We start from the raw sequence: 17,257 nt of genomic DNA, 5'->3' as shown, positions 1-17,257 counted from the left end.
GGAAGGACTGATGCTGAATCTGAAACTCCAACACTTTGGCCACCTCATGCAAAGAGTTGACTCACTGAAAAAGACCCTGATGCTGGGAAAGATTGAAGGGAGGAGGAGAAGGGGACAACAGAGGATGAGATGGCTGGATGGCATCCCTGATTCGATGCACACTGAGTTTGGGTGAACTCTGCGAGTTGGTGATGGACAGGGAGGCCTGGCGTGCTGCGGTCCATGGGGTCGCAAAGAGTTGGACACGACTGAGCGACTGAACTGAAATGACCCTGAATTTGATCAATATAGGCAGCCAATCCAGACCCAACAAATTGGATTACCTCAGTTACAAATTGGATTATCCAACAAAATTACCTCAGTAATCGCTTGTAGTATGTAATTCAAGTTAATATCTTGTCTAAGGCAGAATACCACTGGTCCAGTAAACACCTAAGATTACTAGAACAAGAGTGACTGCTCCACATTGTGTTATTCACAATTTTCCCTGGATTTAACATGCAAAGAATATGGACTTGACTTGCTATAAAAATAACTTCTACTTAAAAGATAATTTTACTTATGAAGTAAAACTTATGGAAACTTATCAATCACCTTAAAGTCTCAATTATCACAGAGAGCTGTGTATAAATTATATTCATACTTCAGGGGTAGTTCACAAGAAACTGAGGATGCATCTCTTAGAAAAGGGCTTCTCAAACTAACTGAGGCAAAGGAACAACTTTTTGATTTCCAATCTGACAAAAACCAATACTTTTATAAAATAAAAAGAAGTCAAAGACATATAGATGGCCAAAAGGCACATGAAAAGATATTCAACATCTCTAATTATTAGAGAAACACAAATGAAGAGTACAATGAGGTATCACCTCACATCAGTCAGAATGGCCTTCATTAAGAAGTCTACAAATAATAAATGCTGGAGAAGACGTGGAGAAAATGGACCCCTCCTACACTGTTGGTGGCCATGTAAATTGGTGTAGCCACTGTGAAAAAAATAGAATACAAGTTCCTCAGAACAATAAAAACAGAGTTGGCCCATGATGCAGCAATCCCACACCTGGGCATGTACCCAAAGCTGTAATTCAAAAATATAGATGGTTCCCTATGTATTCAGAGCAGCACGATTCACAAAGAAACAGCCTAAATGACCATCAACAATAAATGGATAAAGAAAATGAGGTATATATACACAGTGGAACACTCAGCCATGAAAAAGAATAATGCCATTTGCAACAACATGGATGGACCAAAAGGCTATCATACTAAATGAAGTAGAAAGAAAAAGACAATACCGTATGTTATCATTTATAGGCAGAATCCAAATTATGACACAAATGAACTTATATACAAAAAAGAAATAGATTCATAGAGAAGATACTTATGGTTGCCAAGGAGGAAGGGGGTGGAGGACAGATGAACTGGAAGGTTGGGGTTAGCAAATGCAAACTATTATATCTGGAATGAATACACAACAAAGCCTACTTACTGTGTAGCACAGGGAACTATATAAAATATCCTATGATAAATCATAATGGGAAAGAATATGCAAATGAATGTATGTATTATATGTATGTGTATATAAAACTGAATCATTCTTTGTACAGCAGAAATTAATGCAACATTGTAAATCAACTATACTTCAATAAAATAAATTAAAAAAATAAGTCACTGGAAAAGAAAAAGACAGAAACTTTAAAAGCCCTTTTTGTGGCAATATCACATTGTTAGAGAAGTTTCTAAAGATTTATTTTTGATTTCTGTTTTTACTCTAACACTGGTAACATAAATACCATAGAGTACTTATTACATGTTTATAGATTTATCTGGCAACAAACATTAAATTCATACTAAGAATTGTTTAAATTACCTCTTCCTATAAGGACTCCAATTTTTGAGTCTAATTTTTCCCCTGGGTCACAACTTCTTGTCACTAATTTGAGAACTGGAAGAAAAGGTCTGACATCACAGAGTCTTCTTGTTTCATCTTCAAGCTCCTCATATACAGCAGTTTGATTCACACATGCAAACATATAGGAGTCGATTTCCATAAGGAGGTTAAACATTGGGTAATTGGTAACTTGTTTCCATAACATCTGCAGAAAAAAAAATCAGACATTTTATGAAATGGAAATACTTGCTCAAATGTACAAAGACATATCTACAAGGATGCTCACTGTAGAACTTGTTGGAAAACTCAAAAACTGAGGACAAGCCAAATGTTTAGCAATACTGGTTTGGTTAAATGAATTACAGAATATTACAGAACTATGAATATAAGATAGACAAACAGGGTAATGCATAAAGTATACAAGGTGTATCACAGTTGGTTTCTTTTAAAACAGCAAATTGGAAGAGAATACGAATAGTATTAACGCCCTCTTATAAAATAACATAATGGTATAATTTTAAAAATACATTTTAAGAAACTAAAGTATTAAAAGTAAGTATCTATGAAGAGCAAGAATCAATGAAGACTTTCACATTCAGCATTCTTGTAAACATAAATAACTTCTAATAAAAAAAGAACATTTAAAGTATGTATCATCTATCACTTTCACACAAAATTTACATTATTTCTGTCCTGAATTCCTTTCTGTTCACCAGAGTTATCTCCATTAACTAGGATTGCCCTGTCAGGAAGAGCACAATCAATCTCTCATCATCTCTGAATTCTCCTAAATGAGATCCTATAAAAGAAGGTCACTATACAAATACAAGGTGGATTACATATTTTAATTGCAACCAGGACAAAAGCCAACAGCTGAAAAATGAAAATCATGGCCAAACCTCAGATTCAGTTACATAAAACAGAAAAAATCAATGTTAGGCAAAAAAGAAGGAAAGAAAATATAGGTAAATTTGATTTCATCAAAATTTAAAACTTTTCTGTATAAAAGGACACTATTTTGAGAGTAAAAAGGCAACCCACAGAATAGAAGAAAATATTTTCAAAATATATATTTCACAAGAGATTACCATCCAGAATACATGAAGAACTCTTACGACTCAACAACAAAAAAACAACTGAATTAGAAAATGGGCAACGGTCTTGAACAAAAAATTCTTAAAAAAAGTCCACAAGAACATGAAGAGAACGTGATAGTATTAGCCATTAGGGAAATGCAAATAAAAATTAAAATGAGGTATCACTTCACAACCAGAAGAATGGTTACTTTTTTTTTAAAAAAGAAAATAAGTTCTGGCCAGCATTTTGAGAAACTGGAACCCTTGTGCATTTCTGCTGGGAACGTAAAATGGTATAGCCACTATAAAAAAAAAAGGTTGGCAGTTTCTTAAAAAGTTAAAACAGCATTACCATATGATCCAACATATGGAGAACAAGGATTCATATTGAAACTTAAACATCAATGTTAAGAACAGCATTGTTCTCAATAGCTAAAAGTTGAATATAACGAAAATGACCAACAAAAGATGAATGAATAAACAAAATGTGGTATATCCATACAATACAATAATATTCAATCTTAAAAAGGAAAGAAATTTGGACACATATTACAACATGAATGAAATTAAAAATACTATGGCTAAGTGAAAAATGCAAGAGATAAGGCTGACTGTTGTGTGATTCCACTTACATGAGGTAGCTAGAATCAATACTAGAATGGAGATTACCAGGGGTTAGGGGAGCAGAAGTTTATTATTTAGTAAGTACACAGTCTGTGTTTACATGATGAAAAGTGTTAGAAATGGATAGTGGTAATGAATTGGGGCTTCCCTGGTGGCTCAGAGGTAAATGGGTCTGCCTCTAATACAGGAGATCTGGGTTTGATCCCTGGGTCAGGAAGATCCTCTGTAGAAGGAAATGGCAACCCACTCCAGTATTCTTGCCTGGAGAATCCCACGGACGGAGGAGCCTGGTGGGCTACAGTCCATGGGGTCGCAAAGAGATGGACATGACTGAGCGACTTAACTTAATGAATTGGACAACATTGTGAATATACTTAATACCAAAAATTATGTGCCTAAAAATCACTGATTAATTTTAATTTTATTTTGCTACTGATAAGTCACTCCCGGAGGAGACACCCACAACCGAGGTCAGGGGCAGCCGGGAGAAGCCACCTCGCGCCCAAGGCCAGGGGCGGTAACCCTGAAGAGTCACCCCGAGCCCGAGGCCAGGGGCAGCAGCTGGGAGGAGCGACCCATGCTCGAGGCCAGGGCCAGCGGCCGGGAAGAGCAACCCGAGGAGCAGTGGCTGAGCAGGCACAGGAGGGCCTAGAGGAGCTATCCCATGCTGAAGGTCAGGAACGGTGGCAGTAAGGAGATACCCCTCATCCAAGGTAAGGAACAGCAGCTATGCTTTGCTGGAGCAGCCAAGAAGAGATACTCCACGCCCAAGGTAAGAGAAACCCAAGTAAGATGGTAGGTGTTGCAAGAGGGCATCAGAGGGCAGACACACTAAAACCATACTCACAGAAAACTAGTCAATCTAATCACACTAGGACCACACCCTTGTCTAACTCAATGAAACCAAGCCATGCCTGCAGGGCAACCCAAGACGGGTGGGTCATGGTAGAGAGGTCTGACAGAATGTGTCCACTGGAGAAGGTAATGGCAAGCCACTTCAGTATTCTTGCCTTGAGAACCCCATGAACAGTATCAAAAGGCAAAATGATAGGATACCAAAAGAGGAACTCCCCAGGTCATTAGGTGCCCAATATGCTACTGGAGATCAGTGGAGAAATAACTCCAGAAAGAATGAAGGGATGGAGCCAAAGCAAAAACAATACCCAGTTGTGGATGTGACTGGTGACAGAAGCAAGATCCGATGCTGTAAAGAGCAATATTGCATAGGAATCTGGAATGTCAGGTCCATCAATCAAGGAAAATTGGAAGTGGTCAAACAAGAGATGGCCAAGAGTGAACGTCGACATTCTAGGAATCAGCGAACTAAAATGGACTGAAATGGGTGAATTTAACTCAGATGACCATTATATCTACTACTGTGGGCAGGAATCCCTCAGAAGAAATGGAGTAGCCATCATGGTCAACAAAAGAGTCCGAAATGCAGTACTTGGATGCAATCTCAAAAACGACAGAATGATCTCTGTTCGTCTCTAAGGCAAACCGATCAATATCACAGTTATCCAAGTCTATGCCCCAACCAGTAACGCTGAAGAAACTGAAGTTGAATGGTTTTATGAAGACCTACAAGACCTTTTAGAACTAACACCTAAAAGAGATGTCCTTTTCATTATAGGGGATTGGAATGCAAAAGCAGGAAGTCAAGAAACACCTGGAGAAACAGGCAAATTTGGCCTTGGAATGTGGAATGAAGCAGGGCAAAGAGTAATAGAGTTTTGCCAAGAAAATGCACTGGTCATAGCAAACACCCTCTTCCAACAACACAAGATAAGACTCTACCCATGGACATCACCAGATGGTCAACACCGAAATCAGATTGATTATATTCTCTGCAGCCAAAGATGGAGAAGCTCTATACAGTCAGCAAAGACTCTGATGCTGGGAGGGATTGGGGGCAGGAGGAGAAGGGGACGACCGAGGATGAGATGGCTGGATGGCATCACGGACTCGATGGACGTGAGTTTGAGTGAACTCCGGGTGATGGTGATGGACAGGGAGGCCTGGCATGCTGCGATTCATGGGGTCGCAAAGAGTGGGACATGACTGAGCAACTGAACTGAACTGAAGTCATTTCAGTCGTGTCCGACTCTGCGCAACCCACATACGGCAGCTCACCAGGCTCTCCCGTCCCTGGGATTCTCCAGGCAAGAACACTGGAGTGGGTTGCCATTTCCTTCTCTAATGCATGAAAGTGAAAAGTGGAAGTGAAGTCGCTCAGTCGTGTCTGACCCACAGCGACCCCATGGACTGCAGCCTTCCAGGCTCGTCCGTCCATGGGATTTTCCAGGCAAGAGTACTGGAGTGGGGTGCCACTGCCTTCTCCAAATTTTATTTGACAACAATATATTAAAAAAAATTTTTTTTAGATGACTTTCAATAGTTAATTAAGCTTCAGCTATAGACACAGTCATCCATACCTGTCACTGGTGACTAGAAAAATAAATGTACTCTCTGCACCTGTCAGGTGCCTAAAACAATTTTGAATTTTTTTTCACTTCAGGGATCATACAGTTCTAGAATTTTTATGGCTCCCCAATGAAGAAGCTTGGAAAACAGTTGAGAGGCTGTTCCAACTCTAGTACTTTGCCATAAATTTTTTTTCTTAAAAAGATCACAGTCCTATACTGGGCTTCCATATTGGGTTCAGCTATTTGAAATACATTTAAGAGAAAGTTAGAAAAATAATTTCACTTAAAAGTCACAGTCGTTACAAATCAAACAGCATTCATCAATTCAGTTGAAAAAAATTAGCCAACAAACAGGCAAGCCTTGTTATATGAAAGAATTTGCTTTCAAGTGAGGACATACCATTCATATGGGGGTGGGGAGGCAGAATCTAGTAAACAGCAGAAAATCTCTTCTTCCCCGAAAGTGACCATGAAAACTAGTGGGGATGGGACAGAAGAAGGGGAACAGAAAAGGAACGAAAAGGAGAAAAGAAACGACAAACCAAAAGTCACATTTATTTAAAAAAAAAAAAAGTGACAAATTCAAAGACAATAAGTACAAAGACCTTACCTTAAAACTTTCTCTGACAATGTCAAATTCCTTTTGATAATCTGAACAAATCTTTCAAACTAGCCGACATAAGCTAGTGTGTCTTAATTCAGGTATCACACGTGGATCTTTTTTTAATTAAAAGTGAGTAGGAGTGAGAATGAATTTGTTTATTTATATATATATATACATACCCATACAGAAACACACACACACACACGCAAAACTGAAAGTGGCTCAGCCATGTCTGACTCTTTGCGACCCCATGGACTATGTAGTCCATGGAATTCTTTAGGCCAGAATACTGGAGTATGCAGCCTTTCCCTTCTCAAAGCGATTTTCCCAACCTAGCGATTGAACCCTTCCGCATTGCAGGTGGATTCTTTACCCACGAAGCCACAAAGAAAGCCCAAGAATACTGGAGTGGGTAGCCTATCCCTTCTCCAGTGGATGTTTCCGACCCAGGTATCGAACCATTGCATTTGTTACCAACTGAGCTATCAGGGAAGCCATGTGTGTGTGTGTCTGTGTATGTGTCTGTGTGTCTATACACATATAAACCAAAAAGAAGATCCAAGACAAAATGTGGATTGAAATCTTTAAAATATAGTAACTTACAAACTTCTCTTAAATTCGTCATATGATTTACATGAATACCATTCTAAAAGGGAGGAATATATCCTCCAAGTGATAAAGTAAGTAAGCTAGCTTTATAGAAAGCTCACCTAGTAACATACCTGCTTAATACAGGAAATGGTAGCTTCACGAGGCACCTCCAACTGGATATAAATCCCAGTGGGCAAAAGAAAATCCACGGGTATGGAGCCATCAGATGCTATCTGTGAGTCCACTGCCCAGATGTCAAGGACGTCTGCCATAGCAGGAGGCATCATGAAGTAGAAGCACATTCATAACCACGGGGCTCTAGAAATCAGTAGGTAAAACAGTGAATTAATAAACCAGATTTTATACTAAAACGTGATAAAGCCCACCAACCCATAATTAGTCCTTGGATTTCAATACAACCAATAATATAACAGGAGGCCAATTAAATTAAGCAAGACTAAGCCACATTACTTAAAATACTTTTGGGTATCACTACATGAATTATGTATATATATCATACTGACTCAAATTCAACATAACTATATGACATGTAAAAGATGAAAGGTTTAAGAAGTACAGGGTCCTGAGAAATTCAGTTAATGACCACTCAACAGAGGATTCTCTCCAGAGAATCCTAGAGGATTGATATTGGATTCTTCAGCCAAGCTTTTCTTGGCAAACTCCATGAAAAGTGGGAATCAAGGAGCTTTCTTTCAAAAATAATTTTCTATCAATCGATGTGAGAAACAAAATGTCATGAACTTCGATCCATGACCCATCATCAAAGTATTAAAAAAATCAAATCCCACAAACCAGCTGGCAAGGCCTTTTGCCCTATGACTCTAGCCTGTTTTCCTTTGCTTCTCCAACAATTCCACAGTCCAGGCTCTTATGCCACAAGTTTTGCCTCCTGCTGGCTAGACTTGTGTTCACAGATATGTTGAGATTCCCCTTACCAAACCAGTTTTCCAACAAATGCACCCTCCAAGTGGGCCATTTAAGTCTCAGCTGTTTTAAGCGTTTCCTTCAAGAAAGCACAACAATAATCCTAAGAAGAACATGGGCACTAAAGTTAAAAGAGAAAAAAAAAAAGAAAAAGAAAAAGGCTCAAATCTCATTTATTAAAAAAATCCAAATCTTGTGTCAAGAGACAAGATTCAATTTAAAGCATTTAGGTCATCAAAAACAATAATGACATCCGTGGATTGAAACACATCAAATATATACAACTGTGAGACAATAATAATAGAGAAAGGCCCTTTACTGATCAACTTTAAAGGCTGCTTTGAAACAATCTGGGAAATTAAAATACGAATTAAATATTAGATGATTTTAAGGAACCTTCATTGTGTGAGGTATAATAATAGAACGCTTGTTATGTTTCTAAAAATCAGTCTTTATCAGTCAGATGAATAATAAATATACATCGGGATAAAATGTAATTATCCTTGGCATGTGCTTTAGATTATTCCATTTTTTAAAACGTGAAAGGGCAGCTGATTTCAACAAAGACATAAAGGTAATTTCATGATAAACAAATTGAACAAATGGTGCTTCAACTAGTTATTCTAGTTTGGAATACCTAGACATCCATAAGCTAAGAAAATGAAGCTCAATTCATACCTCATACCACTAATAATGGATTGTAGGTCTAAATGTAAAAACTGAAACTGTAAAACCTCTAGAAGAAAACATAGAGAAAATATTGTGCTCTTGGATTAGGCAAACAGTTCTTAAATATGGTACCATAGGCACAATTCACAAAACAAAAAATTGAGAAAATGAACATCACCAAAACTAAAACCTTCTGCCCTTAAGGATGACACTGTTTATAATATAAAAGATAAGCCACAGAAGGGAGACAGTGCTTGCAAACCATATAAAGATCTGGTATCCAGAATACATAAAGAACTCTCAATATACAATCATAAAAGAAAAACTCAGTTTACTTGAATTGGCAAAAGATTTAAACAGAAACTATCAAAGGAGACAGACTGATGGCAAAAAGGCTTAATAACAGTCATATAAACTAAAATTACAATACGATACACACATCTTACAGGGGCTAAAATTAAAAACACCAACCATGCCAAGGGCAGACAGGGAGAGGAGCTGAAACTTCATACACTGCTGATGGGAATGTTAAACAACAGAGCTACTTTGGGAATAGTTTGGCAGTTTCTTAACATATATTTACCATATGATCCAGTCATCCCACTTCTAAATATACACCTAATGATATGAAGGTATCAGTTCAGTTCAGTGGTTCAGTCGTGTCTGATTCATTGCGACCCCATGAATCGCAGCAAGCCAGGCCTCCCTGTCCATTATCAACTCCCAGAGTTTACCCAAACTCATGTCTATCAAGTCGCCGATGCCATCCAGCCATCTTATCCTCTGTCGTCCCCTTCTCCTCCTGCCCCCAAATCCCTCCCAGCATCAGGGTCTTTTCCAATGAGTCAACTATTTGCATGAGGTGGCAGGAAGCAGGAAGAGGTAAAAGAGGATTACCAAGGGACACAAGGAAACTCTTGGGAGTAATGGATATGCTCATGATCTTGTCAGATGATGGTTTCAGGGATATGCACATATGTCAAATTACACATTTTCAATATGTGTAGTTTAAGCCAATTGCCTTTCAGTAAATGTTAGTCCCGTGTCCAACTTTGTGCTCTCATGGACTGTAATTCACCAGGCTCCTCTGTCCATCGAATTTTCCAGGCAAGAATACTGGAGTGGGTTGAAATTTCCTTCTCTAAAGGATCTTCTTGATCCAGGGATTGAACCCGGGTCTCCTGACTTGTGCAGGCAGATTCTTTATCATCTGAGCCACCAGGGAAGCCTATACCTCAATAAAGCCGTTTTTAAAAATGAGAGAAATAGATAAAATGAGAGGCAAAACATTGGTATTGACTGAGGTTGGGACATGAGGAGTACACTATTACTTCTCTGATTTTGTATATTTTGCTATTTTTCATAACAAAAAGGTTTTGTTAAATTCCACCTACACCATTTATCAGTTCTTTGGTATTTTATAAGTCACTTAAACTTCTTGAGGCTTCAATAACTAAAAAAAAAAAAAAAAAAATTCATACTAAAATATTTCTCCTGGGAACACTGTGACAATGAAGGAGCTAAAACGGAGTGCCTGACACACTGCAAGGACAGCTTTCTCCCTCCCCTCAACATCCTAGCCATTACTGATCCCTCCTTCTTAACTCTTACACGTCATAGCCTAGATCCAGCACACTGCCACTGTGATAAAGGTTTTATGCCAACCTTATTTCTGTAGACAGAACAGACAATAATTAAAGATTGTGTTTTCAGAGTCTAACACCTGAGTTGTAAACCTGGCTCCATCACTCAATAATGAAGATGTCTTGGGCAAATCACATTATCTTCTTCCTAATTAAGTTCCCTTACCTGTGAAATGATGAAAACAGCAGTAACTACATTATATCATGGTTATGAAAACTGAGTAAAGAATGCCCAACCATAATAGGCCCAAGGTTTGTTTTGAATAAAAAAAACAAAAGTTCTTTTGAGCTGTGAGTTATATATATTCAACTACTTTGTTTCTCCAAAAGTGATTACACATAGTAGCCATTTGTAACTGTTTAATGAATTTAAGACCAAATACTATTGTTGCTACTCCTACAGTAATTTTTTTAAAAGCTCAAGGGATAATGGAATTTATAACACTAAAGGTAAGTACTTACTATGTATCAGGATTCTACTAAAATCTTTACATGCATTACTATATCTTATCCTGACTACTACCCTGTGGTAATACTACTACTCCTTAAGGAAGTACCTAAGACTTAGATAATTTGAGATCTCATTCATGGATAAAAAGTAGCGGTCTTGGGATATCAACTTGGGTCTAACTCTGGAGAGGGAGCCCAACTCTACACTGTACATAATGACTGCTAAAGCACCCGAAAAGGAGTCTGAGACATTTGTTGTTGTTGTTCAGTCACTAATCATGTCCGACTATTTGCAACCCCATGAATTGCAGCACGCCAGGCTTCCCTGTCCTTCACTGTCTCCTAGAGTTTGCTCAAACTCACATCCATTGAGTCAGTGATGCCATCCAACCATCTCATCCTCTGTCACCCCCTTCTCTTGCCCTCAATCTTTCCCAGTATTAACGTCTTTTCCAATGAGTCCAAACTTGGGTCCAACTCTGGAGGATGAGCCCAACTCTACACTCTACATAATAACTGCTGGTGGTGGTTTGGTCGCTAAGTTGTATCCAACTCTTGCCACCCCAAGGACTGCAGCCTGCCAGGCTCCTCTGTCTATGGGATTCTCCAGGCCTGCCAGGCTCCTCTGTCCAAGGGATTCTCCAGGCAAGAATACTTAGTGGGTTGTCGTTTCCTTCCCCAGGGGATCTTCCTAACTCAGGAATTGAACCTGGGTCTCCTGCATTGCAGGCAGAGTCTTCACCGACTGAGCCATGATACTATAATATACCATAGTAACTGCTAAAGCACCAGAAAGTGTGAGACATTTCACCATATTAAACCACATTACCTGACTGTAAGCTCCTTGACATCTTGTGCCAAGCTTTTTAAAAGACTGTCTCTCACCACAGCATATAGTGAAATCACTATATTTAGTAATTTTAAACTGATAACTTTCACAGACAAGAACAAAACCACACAAAGTTACTACAAGATGCCATTAACAGACACTGATCCTGGAAATGCTTTACGCAGATCAATGCAGAACAGCCTTAGAAACTGTTTTCAGTGGAGGAGCTTCTCAACTTTGCAAGTATTAGATATTCAAGAAACATCTGCATAATGAAAACATTCTACATCAAATTTTAAAGACCATGCTTTGCTTATATTCAAATAACACCATGCAAAGACAAACAGGAAAAAGCTATCTCCTGAACACCAAGAGCCAGGATACATACGAGAGTCAGGAGTTGTCAATAAAAACTGAGAGGACAAACTCAAGTTGGCATTTAAAATTGAGATGGATTTATAAAACAACAGAATTATAATCAAGATAAACCTGTATAGTCCCCTGGTTGCTTTAGCATAGATTTTTGGCAAGATTCTCACAATTGAAACCAAATCACTTGAGGAATATCAATAGTAATATAGGAGCACAAAACTATAAAAACAAAAATCTGAAACCTCACCCTTACCAGCAACTAGAAATGATGAGGATTCCTGAGCCTCCCCAACAGCATCAACTCCCCAGATTCAAAATTCTAAACTTCTCAGTTATTAAAGGGAAAATCACCATGGTAGATTTAAGAATTTCTTGATGAAGTAGTCACATCTAAAATGAATTACAGGAATGAATTCTTGGGCCCCTGCCTTCCCTTCTTTCTAGATCTGTCATTCAACTCCCACACGTACTATCCTTAATCCTGCCCTGCAGAACTGCTGACACTTACCACCAGGTCTCATACTCTTTCCTGCCTTCTACCTTAAATCTATCATTCCTCTCCCTAGCATGTCATCCCAACCAACTCTCACACTTCTAGGCTCTCAGAATCTGTCCCTAATACTCCTCTGTGCACCCGAGTACCAGGGCATATCCGTGTCAGCGAAGGAGTACACTATACTAAAATTCACTGCTATGGGATAGCTTCCCAGTTTATTGCTATTTCCAATTCAATAAACACTTATTTCTGGCTGAAGGAATTAATGAATTCAAATTCTATGGAAATCACTAGTAGACCAAATATATTTTATCATTAAAAATGTGATTTTTTGTTTGTTTGTTTTTCTTTACCCCAAAGCACGGCATGCAGAAACTTATTTCCCTGAGCAGGGATGGAACCCGCTTCCCCCTGCAGTGGAAGCACTGAATCTTAGTGAACTGCCAGGGAAGTCCCATTAAAAATGCAATTTATATCATGCTTGACAGGAAAAAAGGAACTATGTGGCCATCAGTGTGGTCTTTCAGTGCCTAGTATAATGAATACCATAAACAGCTTCGAAATAGATATCACTTTTTCACCAGGGCTGGGCAGGGGATGGGGGTGGTGGGACTGGGCAGGTATTTCCGGGGTCTTTTATGCACTACATACGCTCTTTGTTGAGGCACACAGGCTTCTCTTGTTGTGGAGCACTGGCTTTGGAGCACATGGGCTCAGTAACTTGTGGCCTGTGGGCTTATTTGCTCTACCGCATGTGAGATCTTAGTTCCCCAACCAGGAATCAAACCTGGGTGCCATGCATTACAAGGCAGATTCTCAACCACCAGACCACCTGGGAAGTCCCAACATACAGAATTTCGATTGCTTAATACCATCTGTCTCCAATCCATAAATGCCTGTCATGTGAAGAGAAACATGAAATAGGTCTTACCAAGTACTGTATTCCCTCTGTGCTGCACTTCTAATAATGTTACAGCCATTACCAAAAATTATGTATTTTCAATTAATGTGTGACTACAGAACTGTTTATTCCATAAAATGGCATCTTCTATTAAATTTAGATTGGGGAACTCCCAACCTGGTGTCAACCGACAACCACTGTTTTTAATATAGAGGAAAAGAAAGCAGAATTTTACTTCAGAATATGCTATATTTAACAATCATAATGCCTTAAATATTTAAAAACTGGCAAAATATTATAAATTGCAATGATGAAATATTTTTTTCTGCCATCTCAAAATGCATTATAAAGTTTAATCCTTTAGCTTTACAGTTCACCATGGTCCTTGCTTACTAAAGCAACATCACACCAGTCTCCAAAATCAATTCCCCTATCTTCAATTTCTTATTCTAAAAATACGTCTTATTGAAGTATAGTTGATTTATAGTGTTGTGCAAAATTCTGCCATTCAACAAAATGATTCAGTTATACATATAAATAATTAAATAAGTATATATGCGTACACACACACACACACACACACACACACATATTCTTTTACATACGCTTTTCCTTTATGGTTTATCATACAATATTGAATATAGTATGAGGGCAGATTTTGGTATTTGTGAGGCTCCTGGAATCAAACCTCTGCAGGTAATGAAGGTGAACCCTAATGAAAAGTTACATCCAGGTATATAAATTTCTACCTTGATATTTTCATATTAATCATTTACTAATAACTAAGCTAGAATGCTTGTCACACTTTGTAAATATTCCAGAGAAACCTACAGTGTGTAATTACAGCCTAACACTGTACTTGTGTGTCACTTTAATAAAAGTACTTTTATTAAACCAGTTCTCACGGTTTTCAAAGTACTTCAAGCTAAATACTACCTAAGAGAATGGTTTTCAGTCCTCATGTTCAGTACTTTTTAAGTAATTTACAAATACTTTAAAAACCTGAAATGAAATTATTAATATGATTTAGATACATATATACTTGATTTCAAAATAAACCCATATGATCTTCTAATTATAATACAAAGAAGAAATAGAACAAAATAAAAATGTGTATTTCACTATGTAAAAAACTGGACATAACCATTATGTGCACAATAGAGTCGTCAGAGGTTTGAATCTCTACATATAATCACCATGGATGTGACAACTACAAATGCAGACTGATTAAATGCCACAAAAGCCACTGGTGCCAGAGATTTTCAAAATCTCTATCTTCCAAAATTAATGTAATAAAATCATGAAAAACTACTTTGTATTATTTCTTTATGTAAATAAAGTTGAGATCTAGGATCAGATAATAATAAGACTTTTAACCATTACGTAATAGTAGTACCTCCCCTAATCACTGTAATAACAGGAATAACAAAATCACCATCCACAAATTTCAGAAGCATCTTATAGGAGGCATTTCACACTGCCCAGTTTGAGAATCACTGCTCTAGAATAATTCCTACTGTTTCTCAAAGGATTAATGGGATCTCCACAATTTATCTAGTCTGTACAAAAGAACTATACAAAAAAGATCTTCAAGACCCAGTAAATCACAATGCTGCAATCACTCACCTAGAGCCAGACATCCTGAAATGTGAAGTCAAGTGGGCTTTAGGAAGCATCACTACAAACGAAGCTAGTGGAGATGATAGAATCCCAGTTGAACTATTTCAAATCCTAAAAGAAGATGCTGTGAAGTGCTGGGCTCAATATGCCAGCAAATTTGGAAAACTCAGCAGTGGCCACAGGACTGGAAAAGGTCAGTTTTCATTTCAATCCCAAAGAAAGGCAATGCGAAAGAATGCTCAAACTACCGCACAACTGCACTCATCTCACACGCTAGTGAAGTAATGCTCAAAATTCTCCAAGCTAGCCTTCAACAATACGTGAACAGTGAACTTCCAGATGTTCAAGCTGGTTTTAAAAAAGCCAGAGGAACCAGGGGTCAAATTGCCAACATCCATTGGATCATAGAAAAAGCAATAGAGTTCCAGAAAACAATCTATTTCTGCTTTATTGAGTATGCCAAAGCCTTTGACTGTGTGGATCACAATAAACTGTGGAAAATTCTGAAAGAGATGGGAATACCAGACCACCTGACCTGCTTCTTGAGAAACCTGTATGCAGATCAGGAAGCAACAGTTCGCACTGGACATGGAACAACAGACTGGTTCCAAACAGGAAAAGGAGTACGTCAAGGCTGTATATTGTCACCCTGCTTATTTAACTTATATGCAGAGTACATCATGAGAAACGCTGGGCTGGAAGAAACACAAGCTGGAATAAAAATTGCTGGCACCTGGACCCATCACTTCATGCAAATAGATGGGGAAACAGTGGAAACAACGGCTGACTATTTTTCTGGGCTTCAAAATCACTGCAGATGGTGACTGCAGCCATGAAATTAAAAGCCACTTACTCCTTGGAAGGAAAGTTATGACCAACCTAGACAGTATATTCAAAAGCAAAGACATTACTTTGCCAACAAAGGTCCATCTAGTCAAGGCTATGGTTTTTCCAGGAGTCATGTATGGATATGAGAGTTGAACTAGTAAAGAAAGCTGAACACCAAAGAATTGATGCTTTTGAGTTGGGGAAGTGGAGAAGACTCTCGAGGGTCCCTTGAACTGCAAGATCATCCAACCAGTCTATCCTAAAGGAGATCGATCAGTCCTGGGTGTTCATTGGAAGGACTGATGGTGAAGCTGAAACCCCAATACTTTGGCCACCTGACTCGAAGAGCTGACTCATTTTAAAAACCTCTGATGCTGGGAAAGATTGAGGGCAGGAGGAAAAGGGGACGACAGAGGATGAGATGGTTGGATGGCATCACTGACTCAATGGACATGAGTTTGGGTAAGCTCCAGGAGTTGTGATGGACAGGGAAGCCCAGCATGCTGTGGTCCATGAGGTCACAAAGTCAGACAAGACTGAGCGACTGAACTGAACTGAATGAACAGTAATGAACAAAATTTCTCATACATTTCTACTTGTCAATTAATAGTGTTTCTTATACTTGGCCATTTTCTTTTCAGCTAATTCTTGAAGGGCAAAAGAAGCTCTTAAGTCAATAAGACTTTAGCCCCTTATTTGATGAGAGTAATGTAAGGTGAGTATAAGTGGCTCTTAGTTTTCAAGACCCTCAGTAAACATACTGATGGGGTAGTCTACCTAAAATCACAGGGTAACTTGCAGCACTTTCACAACACTTTTAAGCTAAGTACTGAGAGAGGGGGGTATACTCTCAAAATGTGATGTGCTGAAATTAAAAATAGTATGTCCTTTATCTGATCTAAAACAAATAAGGTAACAAACCAACTGGTATCAGATAAATCTTTTATAAAGATATTCTGAAGAAAATTAAATTACTGCTACATAATTGTATAAAAATAAATGTGTTTTGGTTCCTATTCCCCTAAGGCACCCTTATCTTATAAGGAGCATCACACCTGAGTGTCCAACCTGAGAAGTAACTCATGGTTTCAGGTTGGGTGGTACCTTAGGAGTGGCAGGCTCTTCTTATTTTAAAAATTAGGAAACTAAGGCCCAGAGAAATTATGTAAATTATCTAGGCAACACAGAGACACAGCCAAGACCAAAGTCAGATTTTTTTTTCCAAGCAATTAACATACTTTATAATGATTTTTTCTTTACCTTTACCCTTTTTCCCTCTCCTTCCTTAAAGG

General features: G+C 38.4%; 1 protein-coding gene across 1 annotated transcript in view; it reads right to left on the bottom strand.

Annotated features, from left to right (window-relative positions):
- Nucleotides 1–17,257, bottom strand: part of PIK3CB (phosphatidylinositol-4,5-bisphosphate 3-kinase catalytic subunit beta) — a 179,170-nt gene that overhangs the window by 91,730 nt on the left and 70,183 nt on the right. The window contains exons 3-4 of the mRNA XM_018049899.1: nt 7,344–7,530; nt 1,871–2,096 (exon numbers count right to left, since the gene is read on the bottom strand). Coding sequence (XP_017905388.1) covers nt 1,871–2,096; nt 7,344–7,514 — 397 coding nt within the window. The 5' untranslated portion in view covers nt 7,515–7,530. The remainder of the gene's footprint in view (nt 1–1,870; nt 2,097–7,343; nt 7,531–17,257) is intronic.

The sequence above is a fragment of the Capra hircus genome, chromosome 1 (assembly GCF_001704415.2).
Source record: "Capra hircus breed San Clemente chromosome 1, ASM170441v1, whole genome shotgun sequence".
Lineage (NCBI taxonomy): Eukaryota > Metazoa > Chordata > Mammalia > Artiodactyla > Bovidae > Capra > Capra hircus.
The sequence above is the reverse complement of the archived record's forward strand: the minus strand, read 5'-3'. Positions and strand labels throughout refer to the sequence as shown.